This window comes from Bombina bombina, chromosome 4 (genome assembly GCF_027579735.1).
Source record: "Bombina bombina isolate aBomBom1 chromosome 4, aBomBom1.pri, whole genome shotgun sequence".
In the NCBI taxonomy this organism is placed as follows: domain Eukaryota; kingdom Metazoa; phylum Chordata; class Amphibia; order Anura; family Bombinatoridae; genus Bombina; species Bombina bombina.
The window spans coordinates 1226048613-1226062714 of NC_069502.1; the positions used below are offsets into that span (position 1 = coordinate 1226048613).

At 42.1% G+C, this 14102-nt stretch overlaps 1 protein-coding gene across 1 annotated transcript in view; it reads left to right on the plus strand.

Moving 5' to 3' along the window:
* Positions 1–14102, plus strand: part of LRRC73 (leucine rich repeat containing 73) — a 118880-nt gene that overhangs the window by 12400 nt on the left and 92378 nt on the right. The window contains exons 3-4 of the mRNA XM_053709386.1: positions 2486–2646; positions 13127–13249. Of these exons, the coding sequence (XP_053565361.1) occupies positions 2486–2646; positions 13127–13249 (284 nt within the window). The remainder of the gene's footprint in view (positions 1–2485; positions 2647–13126; positions 13250–14102) is intronic.

Genomic DNA, 14102 nt, shown 5'->3' on the forward strand with positions numbered 1-14102 from the left:
CCAAGGGTTAATACCCGATGAACGATCTCCTGAATATGGGATCAGCAACTCACAACCCAGCTAATTCCCCCCTCAAACATGAGACCAGGCTCCACATTGAATGTAAAAACAGAATGTTCTTTATTGAAGGCTATATGCCCAGTATTTATGCAGGTCTGACCCCAGATGGGGGGTTGAAAGAATATTGTACATTAGATAGAGGGAAAACGCCCTTTGACATGATACAATAGAATTACATTACTTAAGCAGATAAACAATTTAGTCTTTCTTATCACCTGGGCGTCTGCTCTCTGGATGTGATTAAACAATGTGAATGTTTATCACTAAACTTAATTACAGTACAGAATAGCTGAGGCTAGCAACCTTGTCTTTAGAAAATAGCTTCTTAAAGCTGAACAAAGTTAACTCTTTCAGTACTGACAGAAGGGTCTTTCACACTGACCTCTCCCCCTGCAGATGTATATGTACCATAGGTGTATATACTGACCTCTCCCCCTGCAGATGTATATGTACCATAGGTGTATATACTGACCTCTCCCGCTGCAGATGTATATGTACCATAGGTGTATATACTGACCTCTCCCCCTGCAGATGTATATGTACCATAGGTGTATATACTGACCTCTCCCCCTGCAGATGTATATGTACCATAGGTATATATACTGACCTCTCCCCCTGCAGATGTATATGTACCATAGGTGTATATACTGACCTCTCCCCCTGCAGATGTATATGTAACATAGGTGTATATACTGATCTCTCCCCCTGCAGATATATATGTGCCATAGGTGTATATACTGACCTCTCCCGCTGCAGATGTATATGTACCATAGGTGTATATACTGACCTCTCCCGCTGCAGATGTATATGTACCATAGGTGTATATACTGACCTCTCCCCCTGCAGATGTATATGTAACATAGGTGTATATACTGACCTCTCCCCCTGCAGATGTATATGTAACATAGGTGTATATGCTGACCTCTCCCCCTGCAGATGTATATGTAAAACATAGGTGTATATACTGATCTCTCCCCCTGCAGATGTATATGTAACATAGGTGTATATACTGACCTCTCCCCCTCCAGATGTATATGTACCATAGGTGTATATACTGACCTCTCCCGCTGCAGATGTATATGTACCATAGGTATATATACTGACCTCTCCCCCTGCAGATGTATATGTAACATAGGTGTATATACTGACCTCTCCTCCTGCAGATGTATATGTACCATAGGTGTATATACTGACCTCTCCCCCTGCAGATGTATATGTAACATAGGTGTATATACTGACCTCTCCCGCTGCAGATGTATATGTACCATAGGTGTATATACTGACCTCTCCCCCCTGCAGATGTATATGTACCATAGGTGTATATACTGATCTCTCCCCCTGCAGATGTATATGTACCATAGGTGTATATACTGACCTCTCCCCCTGCAGATGTATATGTACCATAGGTGCATATACTGACCTCTCCCCCTGCAGATGTATATGTACCATAGGTGTATATACTGACCTCTCCCCCTGCAGATGTATATGTACCATAGGTGTATATACTGACCTCTCCCCCTGCAGATGTATATGTAACATAGGTGTATATACTGACCTCTCCCGCTACAGATGTATATGTAACATAGGTGTATATACTGACCTCTCCCCCTGCAGATGTATATGTAACATAGGTGTATATACTGACCTCTCTGGCTGCAGATGTATATGTACCATAGGTATATATACTGACCTCTCCCCCTGCAGATGTATATGTACCATAGGTGTATATACTGACCTCTCCCCCTGCAGATGTATATGTACTATAGGTGCATATACTGACCTCTCCCCCTGCAGATGTATATGTAACATAGGTGTATATACTGACCTCTCCCGCTGCAGATGTATATGTACCATAGGTATATATACTGACCTCTCCCCCTGCAGATGTATATGTACCATAGGTGTATATACTGATCTCTCCCACTGCAGATGTATATGTACCATATGTGTATATACTGATCTCTCCCCCTGCAGATATATATGTACCATAGGTATATATACTTATCCCTCCCCCTGTAGATGTATATGTACCATAGGTGTATATACTGACCTCTCCCCCTGCAGATGCATATGTACCATAGGTATATATACTGACCTCTCCCCCTGCAGATGTATATGTAACATAGGTGTATATACTTATCCCTCCCCCTGCAGATGTATATGCACCATAGGTGTATATACTGACTGCTCCCCCCTGCAGGCATATACAGAGGCATAGCGAATACTGACTATAGTACATAAGTATATATTATACTCTCAGGACCCTCTGACAGGTCAGGGTTAGAGCATATTCTTGAGCACTGGTGACTTGTTAGGGGCTTTGTGTGTTTATATATTCCCTGATCATTATAATGTAGAATCTTATCCCCTGACCTCTCTCTCTACCTTTGGTTTGTTCTGTATTCTGTTCTTGGCACTTTTACAGCCTACATGGAAACCCACTGACTGATACCGGTCTGTCCCTGCTGAATCCTGCCCTGGCTATGCACCCTTCACTGGTGTCTCTGGATCTTGGGGACTGCATGATTGGTGATGAGGGGATTAGTCTGATCTGTGGCCTGCTCCCTCCGGATGGGGCTAAACCTGGTGAGTACAGTTCCCCTGAAAGTAACTGCTTCCTCTATGCCACTGCGCTGACTTTGCTTACTACATACTGCACTGACTGTACTTACTACACACTGCACTGACTGTACTTACTACATACTGCACTGACTGTACTTACTACACACTGCACTGACTGTACTTACTACACACTGCACTGACTGTACTTACTACATAATGCACTGACTGTACTTACTACACACTGTACTGACTGTACTTACTACACACTGCACTGACTGTACTTACTACACACTGTACTGACTGTACTTACTACACACTGCACTGACTGTACTTACTACATACTGCGCTGACTGTACTTACTACACACTGCACTGACTGTACTTACTACACACTGCACGGACTGTACTTACTACACACTGCACTGACTGTACTTACTACATACTGCGCTGAATGTACTTACTACATACTGCACTGACTGTACTTACTACATACTGCAGGTGCTGACTGTACTTACTACATACTGCACTGACTGTACTTACTACACACTGCACGGAGTGTACTTACTACACACTGCACTGACTGTACTTACTACATACTGCGCTGAATATACTTACTACATACTGCACTGACTGTACTTACTACACACTGCACGGACTGTACTTACTACACACTGCTCTGACTGTACTTACTACATACTGCACTGACTGTACTTACTACATACTGCGCTGAATGTACTTACTACATACTGCACTGACTGTACTTACTACACACTGCACGGACTGTACTTACTACACACTGCACTGACTGTACTTACTACAAACTGCACTGACTGTACTTACTACATAATGCTCTGACTGTACTTACTACATACTGCACTGACTGTACTTACTACACACTGCACTGACTGTACTTACTACATACTGCACTGACTGTACTTACTACACACTGCACTGACTGTACTTACTACATACTGCACTGACTGTACTTACTACAAACTGCACTGACTATACTTACTACATACTGCAGGTGCTGACTGTGCTTACTACATACTGCACTGACTGTACTTACTACATGCTGCACTGATTGTACTTACTACACACTGCACTGACTGTATTTACTACATACTGCACTGACTGTACTTACTACACACTGCACTGACGGTACTTACTACATACTGCAGGTGCTGACTGTGCTTACTACATACTGCACTGACTGTACTTACTACACACTGCACTGACTGTACTTAATACATACTGCACTGACTGTACTTACTACATACTACAGGTGCTGGCTGTACTTACTACACACTGCACTGACTGTACTTACTACATACTGCACTGACTGTACTTACTACATACTACAGGTGCTGGCTGTACTTTCTAAATACTGCACTGACTGTACTTATTACATACTGCACTGACTGTACTTACTACACACTGCACTGACTGTACTTACCACATACTGCACTGACTGTACTTACTACATACTGCACTGACTGTAATTACTACATACTACAGGTGCTGACTGTATTTACTACATACTGCACTGACTGTACTTACTACATACTACAGGTGATGGCTGTACTTTATACATATTGCACTGACTGTACTTACTACACACTGCACTGACTGTACTTACTACACACTGCAGGTGCTGACTGTGCTTACTACATACTGCACTGACTGTACTTACTACACACTGCTTTGACTGTACTTACTACATACTACACTGATTGTACTTACTACACACTGCACTGACTGTACTTACTACATACTGCACTGACTGTACTTACTACACACTGCACTGACTGTACTTACTACATAATGCAGGTGCTGACTGTGCTTACTACATGCTGCACTGACTTACTTACTACATGCTGCACTGACTGTACTTACTACACGCTGCACTGACTGTACTTACTACACGCTGCACTGACTGTACTTACTACACACTGCACTGACTGTACTTACTACATACTGCAGGTGCTGACTGTGCTTACTACATACTGCACTGACTGTACTTTATACACACTGCACTGACTGTACTTTATACACACTGCACTGCCTGTACTTACTACATACTGCACTGACTGTACTTACTACATACTACAGGTGCTGGCTGTACTTACTACACACTGCACTGACTGTGCTTACTACATACTGCACTGACTGTACTTACTACATACTACAGGTGCTGACTGTACTTACTACACACTGCACTGACTGTACTTACTACATACTGCACTGACTGTACTTACTTCATACTACAGGTGCTGGCTGTACTTTCTACATACTGCACTGACTGTACTTACTACACACTGCACACACTGTACTTACTACATACTGCACTGAATGTACTTACTACACACTGCACTGACTGTACTTACTACATACTACAGGTGCTGACTGTATTTACTACATCCTGCACTGACTGTACTAACTACATACTGCACTGAATGTACTTACTACGTACTACAGGTGCTGGCTGTACTTAATACATATTGCACTGACTGTACTTACTACATACTGCACTGACTGTACTTACTACACACTGCACTGACTGTACTTACTACACACTGCAGGTGCTGACTGTGCTTACTACATACTGCACTGACTGTACTTACTACACACTGCATTGATTGTACTTACTACATACTGCACTGACTGTACTTACTACATACTGCACTGACTTTACTTACTACACACTGCACTTACTGTACTTACTACATACTTCAGGTGCTGACTGTGCTTACTACATACTGCAGATGCTGACTGTGCTTACTACATACTGCACTGACTGTACTTACTACATGCTGCACTAACTGTAATTACTACACACTGCACTGACTGTACTTACTACATACTGCACTGACTGTACTTACTACATACTACAGGTGCTGGCTGTACTTTCTAAATACTGCACTGACTGTACTTATTACATACTGCACTGACTGTACTTACTACACACTGCACTGACTGTACTTACCACATACTGCACTGACTGTACTTACTACATACTGCACTGACTGTAATTACTACATACTACAGGTGCTGACTGTATTTACTACATACTGCACTGACTGTACTTACTACATACTACAGGTGCTGGCTGTACTTTATACATATTGCACTGACTGTACTTACTACACACTGCACTGACTGTACTTACTACACACTGCAGGTGCTGACTGTGCTTACTACATACTGCACTGACTGTACTTACTACACACTGCTTTGACTGTACTTACTACATACTACACTGATTGTACTTACTATATACTGCACTGACTCTACATACTACACACTGCACTGACTGTACTTACTACATACTGCACTGACTGTACTTACTACACACTGCACTGACTGTACTTACTACACACTGCACTGACTGTACTTACTACATAATGCAGGTGCTGACTGTGCTTACTACATGCTGCACTGACTTACTTACTACATGCTGCACTGACTGTACTTACTACACGCTGCACTGACTGTACTTACTACATACTGCACTGACTGTACTTACTACACACTGCACTGACTGTACTTACTACATACTGCAGGTGCTGACTGTGCTTACTACATACTGCACTGACTGTACTTTCTACACACTGCACTGACTGTACTTACTACATACTGCACTGACTGTACTTACTACATACTACAGGTGCTGGCTGTACTTACTACACACTGCACTGACTGTGCTTACTACATACTGCACTGACTGTACTTACTACATACTACAGGTGCTGACTGTACTTACTACACACTGCACTGACTGTACTTACTACATACTGCACTGACTGTACTTACTTCATACTACAGGTGCTGGCTGTACTTTCTACATACTGCACTGACTGTACTTACTACACACTGCACTCACTGTACTTACTACATACTGCACTGAATGTACTTACTACACACTGCACTGACTGTACTTACTACATACTACAGGTGCTGACTGTATTTACTACATCCTGCACTGACTGTACTAACTACATACTGCACTGAATGTACTTACTACGTACTACAGGTGCTGGCTGTACTTAATACATATTGCACTGACTGTACTTACTACATACTGCACTGACTGTACTTACTACACACTGCACTGACTGTACTTACTACACACTGCAGGTGCTGACTGTGCTTACTACATACTGCACTGACTGTACTTACTACACACTGCATTGATTGTACTTACTACATACTGCACTGACTGTACTTACTACATACTGCACTGACTGTACTTTCTACACATTGCATAGACTGTACTTACTACATACTACACTGATTGTACTTGCTACATACTGCAATGACTGTACTTACTACACACTGCACTGACTGTACTTACTACATACTGCAGATGCTGACTGTGCTTACTACATACTGCACTGACTGTACTTACTACATGCTGCACTGACTGTAATTACTACACACTGCACTGACTGTACTTACTACATACTGCACTGACTTTACTTACTACACACTGCACTTACTGTACTTACTACATACTTCAGGTGCTGACTGTGCTTACTACATACTGCAGATGCTGACTGTGCTTACTACATACTGCACTGACTGTACTTACTACACGCTGCACTGACTGTAATTACTACACACTGCACTGAGTGTACTTACTACATACTGCACTGACTTTACTTACTACACACTGCACTTACTGTACTTACTACATACTTCAGGTGCTGACTGTGCTTACTACATACTGCACTGACTGTACTTACTACATACTGCACTGACTGTACTTACTACATACTACAGGGGCTGGCTGTACTTACTACACACTGCACTGACTGTATTTACTACATACTGCACTGACTGTACTTACTACATACTACAGGTGCTGACTGTACTTATTACATACTGCACTGACTGTACTTACTACACACTGCACTGACTGTACTTACTACATACTGCACTGACTGTACTTACTACACACTGCACTGACTGTACTTACTACATACTGCACTGACTGTACTTACTACACACTGCACTGACTGTACTTACTACATACTACAGGTGCTGATTGTACTTATTACATACTGCACTGACTGTACTTACTACACACTGCACTGACTGTACTTACTACATGCTGCACTGACTGTAATTACTACACACTGCACTGACTGTACTTACTACATACTGCACTGACTTTACTTACTACACACTGCACTTACTGTACTTACTACATACTTCAGGTGCTGACTGTGCTTACTACATACTGCACTGACTGTACTTACTACATACTGCACTGACTGTACTTACTACATACTACAGGGGCTGGCTGTACTTACTACACACTGCACTGACTGTACTTACTACACACTGCACTGACTGTACTTACTACATACTGCACTGACTGTACTTACTACACACTGCACTGACTGTACTTACTACATACTGCACTGACTGTACTTACTACACACTGCACTGACTGTACTTACTACATACTACAGGTGCTGATTGTACTTATTACATACTGCACTGACTGTACTTACTACACACTGCACTGACTGTACTTACTACATACTGCACTGACTGTACTTACTACACACTGCACTGACTGTACTTACTACATACTGCACTGACTGTACTTACTACACACTGCACTGACTGTACTTACTACATACTACAGGTGCTGATTGTGCTTACTACACACTGCACTCACTGTACTTACTACACACTGCACTGACTGTACTTACTACACACTGCACTGATTGCACTTACTACACACTGCACTGACTGTACTTACTACACACTGTACTGACTGTACTTACATACTGCATTGACTGTACTTACTACATACTGAACTGACTGTACTTACTACACACTGCACTGACTGTACTTACTACATACTGCACTGACTGTACTTACTACACACTGCACTGACTGTACTTACTACATACTACAGGTGCTGATTGTACTTACTACACACTGCACTGACTTTACTTACTACACACTGCACTGATTGTACTTACTACACACTGCACTGATTGTACTTACTACACACTGCACTGACTGTACTTACTACACACTGTACTGACTGTACTTACATACTGCACTGACTGTACTTACTACACACTGTACTGACTGTACTTACTACACACTTACTGACTGTACTTACTACACACTCTACTGACTGTACTTACTACACACTTACTGACTGTACTTACATACTGCACTGACTGTACTTACTACATATGCCGCACGGTCTGACTGCGTATAACGATAGCTGCAGAGGCTGACTGCCTATAATGAATATGAATATGAGCTTTACGACTGAAAATTATATACATTGTCCTTCTGTCCTTCCATAAATGATAATGTTCTTCCTACTTCCTCAAATAACTGATCATGTTTCCCATGCTTCACCCAATAACTCCCTAAATCATCATTTAGATGAATGTAGCAATCCGCGTTCTCCACAGAAAATGTCACCAGCCGGGTGGCATTAGGAAGTAGCATGGTGGCATTGTGTAGTAACCGGGTGGCAATGTGAAGTAGCCGGGTGACATTATGAACTAACTGGGTGGCATTGTGAAGTACCCGGGTGACATTATGAAGTAGCCGGGTGACATTGTGAAGTAGCCGGGTGACATTGTGAAGTAGCCGGGTGACATTGTGAAGTAGCCGGGTGACTACACTGCACTGACTGTATTTACTACATACTGCACTGACTGTACTTACTACACACTGCACTGACTGTACTTACTACATACTGCACTGACTGTACTTACTACACACTGCACTGACTGTACTTACTACATACTACAGGTGCTGATTGTACTTACTACACACTGCACTGACTGTACTTACTACATACTGCACTGACTGTACTTACTACACACTGCACTGACTGTACTTACTACACACTGCACTGACTGTACTTACTACATACTGCACTGACTGTACTTACTACACACTGCACTGACTGTACTTACTACATACTACAGGTGCTGATTGTACTTACTACACACTGCACTGACTGTACTTACTACACACTGCACTGACTGTACTTACTACACACTGTACTAACTGTACTTACATACTGCACTGACTGTACTTACTACATACTGCACTGACTGTACTTACTACACACTGCACTGACTGTACTTACTACATACTGCACTGACTGTACTTACTACACACTGCACTGACTGTACTTACTACATACTGCACTGACTGTACTTACTACACACTGCACTGACTGTACTTACTACATACTGCACTGACTGTACTTACTACACACTGCACTGACTGTACTTACTACATACTACAGGTGCTGATTGTACTTACTACACACTGCACTGACTGTACTTACTACACACTGCACTGACTGTACTTACTGCACTGATTGCACTTACTACACACTGCACTGACTGTACTTACTACACACTGTACTGACTGTACTTACTACATACTGCACTGACTGTACTTACTACACACTGCACTGACTGTACTTACTACATACTACAGGTGCTGATTGTACTTACTACACACTGCACTGACTGTACTTACTACACACTGCACTGACTGTACTTACTACACACTGTACTGACTGTACTTACATACTGCACTGACTGTACTTACTACATACTGCACTGACTGTACTTACTACACACTGCACTGACTGTACTTACTACATACTGCACTGACTGTACTTACTACACACTGCACTGACTGTACTTACTACATACTACAGGTGCTGATTGTACTTACTACACACTGCACTGACTGTACTTACTACACACTGCACTGATTGTACTTACTACACACTGCACTGACTGTACTTACTACATACTGCACTGACTGTACTTACTACACACTGCACTGACTGTACTTACTACATACTGCACTGACTGTACTTACTACACACTGCACTGACTGTACTTACTACACACTGCACTGATTGTACTTACTACACACTGCACTGACTGTACTTACTACATACTGCACTGACTGTACTTACTACACACTGCACTGACTGTACTTACTACATACTGCACTGACTGTACTTACTACACACTGCACTGACTGTACTTACTACATACTACAGGTGCTGATTGTACTTACTACACACTGCACTGACTGTACTTACTACACACTGCACTGATTGTACTTACTACACACTGCACTGACTGTACTTACTACACACTGTACTGACTGTACTTACATACTGCACTGACTGTACTTACTACACACTGTACTGACTGTACTTACTACACACTGTACTGACTGTACTTACATACTGCACTGACTGTACTTACTACACACTGTACTGACTGTACTTACTACACACTTACTGACTGTACTTACTACACACTGTACTGACTGTACTTACTACACACTGTACTGACTGTACTTACTACACACTCTACTGACTGTACTTACTACACACTTACTGACTGTACTTACTACACACTGTACTGACTGTACTTACTACACACTTACTGACTGTACTTACTACACACTTACTGACTGTACTTACTACACACTGTACTGACTGTACTTACTACACACTGTACTGACTGTACTTACTACACACTTACTGACTGTACTTACTACACACTGTACTGACTGTACTTACTACACACTTACTGACTGTACTTACTACACACTTACTGACTGTACTTACTACACACTGTACTGACTGTACTTACTACACACTTACTGACTGTACTTACTACACACTTACTGACTGTACTTACTACACACTGTACTGACTGTACTTACTACACACTTACTGACTGTACTTACTACACACTGTACTGACTGTACTTACTACACACTGCACTGACTGTACTTACTACACACTTACTGACTGTACTTACTACACACTCTACTGACTGTACTTACTACACACTTACTGACTGTACTTACTACACACTGTACTGACTGTACTTACATACTGCACTGACTGTACTTACTACACACTGTACTGACTGTACTTACATACTGCACTGACTGTACTTACTACACACTGTACTGACTGTACTTACATACTGCACTGACTGTACTTACTACACACTGTACTGACTGTACTTACTACACACTTACTGACTGTACTTACTACACACTCTACTGACTGTACTTACTACACACTGTACTGACTGTACTTACTACACACTTACTGACTGTACTTACTACACACTCTACTGACTGTACTTACTACACACTGTACTGACTGTACTTACTACACACTTACTGACTGTACTTACTACACACTTACTGACTGTACTTACTACACACTGTACTGACTGTACTTACTACACACTTACTGACTGTACTTACTACACACTCTACTGACTGTACTTACTACACACTTACTGACTGTACTTACATACTGCACTGACTGTACTTACTACATATGCCGCACGGTCTGACTGCGTATAACGATAGCTGCAGAGGCTGACTGCCTATAATGAATATGAATATGAGCTTTACGACTGAAAATTATATACATTGTCCTTCTGTCCTTCCATAAATGATAATGTTCTTCCTACTTCCTCAAATAACTGATCATGTTTCCCATGCTTCACCCAATAACTCCCTAAATCATCATTTAGATGAATGTAGCAATCCGCGTTCTCCACAGAAAATGTCACCAGCCGGGTGGCATTAGGAAGTAGCATGGTGGCATTGTGTAGTAACCGGGTGGCAATGTGAAGTAGCCGGGTGACAATGTGAAGTAGCCGGGTGACATTATGAAGTACCCGGGTGACATTATGAACTAACTGGGTGGCATTGTGAAGTACCCGGGTGACATTATGAAGTAGCCGGGTGACATTGTGAAGTAGCCGGGTGACATTGTGAACTAACTGGGTGGCATTGTGAAGTACCCGGGTGACATTATGAAGTACCCGGGTGACATTGTGAAGTAGCCGGGTGACATTGTGAAGTAGCCGGGTGACATTGTGAAGTAGCCGGGTGACATTGTGAAGTAGCCGGGTGACATTGTGAAGTAGCCGGGTGACATTGTGAAGTAGCCGGGTGACATTGTGAAGTAACTCAGTGGGGGCAGTGTAATATTTTCTAATATTATATGATTTATAGCCATCCAAATAACACATTAACTGCATAATGTAACATAAATGTATATTTAATGATAATTTGTGCAATTAAAACATTTTTAATACCAGCTAATTTTAGTTTAATATTGGCTACAATTGTAGCCGTGTGATCCATAAAATCAACCAGGTGGTGCACCCGCTAAATAGGTTGTGGGGAGAACACTAGGAATGATAGCTAAATAATGCTCCGTAGACCACCACCTCACTCTATTGAGGGGCTATTGCCTCCATTGCACCCTAAGCATTTTTCAGATAAAGACGAATAAAACAGACAGGTGATGGTTTCAGGTTGGATGGTATTAGACACATGCACAGGTTAGAGTTTGCTAGGAGATACTAATACATCTGCAGACAAGACACTAGTTCTTTAAGGGAGGAGTCTGTCTTACTGTTTCTGTTTGGATTTACATACAGGTCTAAGGGAGCTTACGCTCTCTGCTAACCCAGCGATAACCTGCACTGGTTGGGCACGGCTGGCTATTGCTGTAGCTCATAGCTCCCAAATACGGACATTAAACCTGGACTACAATCCTCTGGGTAAGCAGAGAAAAAAATTACTACCTTTGTATTTGTGCTGGGTCTCTACAACTGTAATAGTTGTGTGTCATTGTGCAACTACCTGTGACTGTGTAAGGGATCACACTGTTTGTTAGTTGTGTGTCATTGTGCAACTGTCTGTGACTGTGTAAGGGATCACACTGTCTGTTAGTTGTGTGTGTGTCATTGTGCAACTGTCTGTGACTGTGTAAGGGATCACACTGTCTGTTAGTTGTGTGTGTCATTGTGCAACTGTCTGTGACTGTGTAAGAGATCACACTGTCTGTTAGCTGTGTGTGTCATTGTGCAACTGTCTGTGACTGTGTAAGGGATCACACTGTCTGTTAGTTGTGTGTGTCATTGTGCAACTGTTTGTGGCTGTGTAAGGGATCACACTGTTTGTTAGTTGTATGTGTCATTGTGCAACTGTCTGTGACTGTGTAAGGGATCACACTGTCTGTTAGTTGTGTGTGTCATTGTGCAACTGTCTGTGACTGTGTAAGGGATCACACTGTCTGTTAGCTGTGTGTGTCATTGTGCAACTGTTTGTGGCTGTGTAAAGGATCACACTGTTTGTTAGTTGTGTGTGTCATTGTGCAACTGTCTGTGACTGTGTAAGGGATCACACTGTCTGTTAGTTGTGTGTGTCATTGTGCAACTGTCTGTGACTGTGTAAGGGATCACACTGTCTGTTAGTTGTGTGTGTCATTGTGCAACTGTCTGTGGCTGTGTAAGGGATCACACTGTCTGTTAGTTGTGTGTTTCATTGTGCAACTGACTGTGTAAGGGATCACACTGTATGTTAGTTGTGTGTGTCATTGTGCAACTGTCTGTGACTGTGTAAGGGATCACA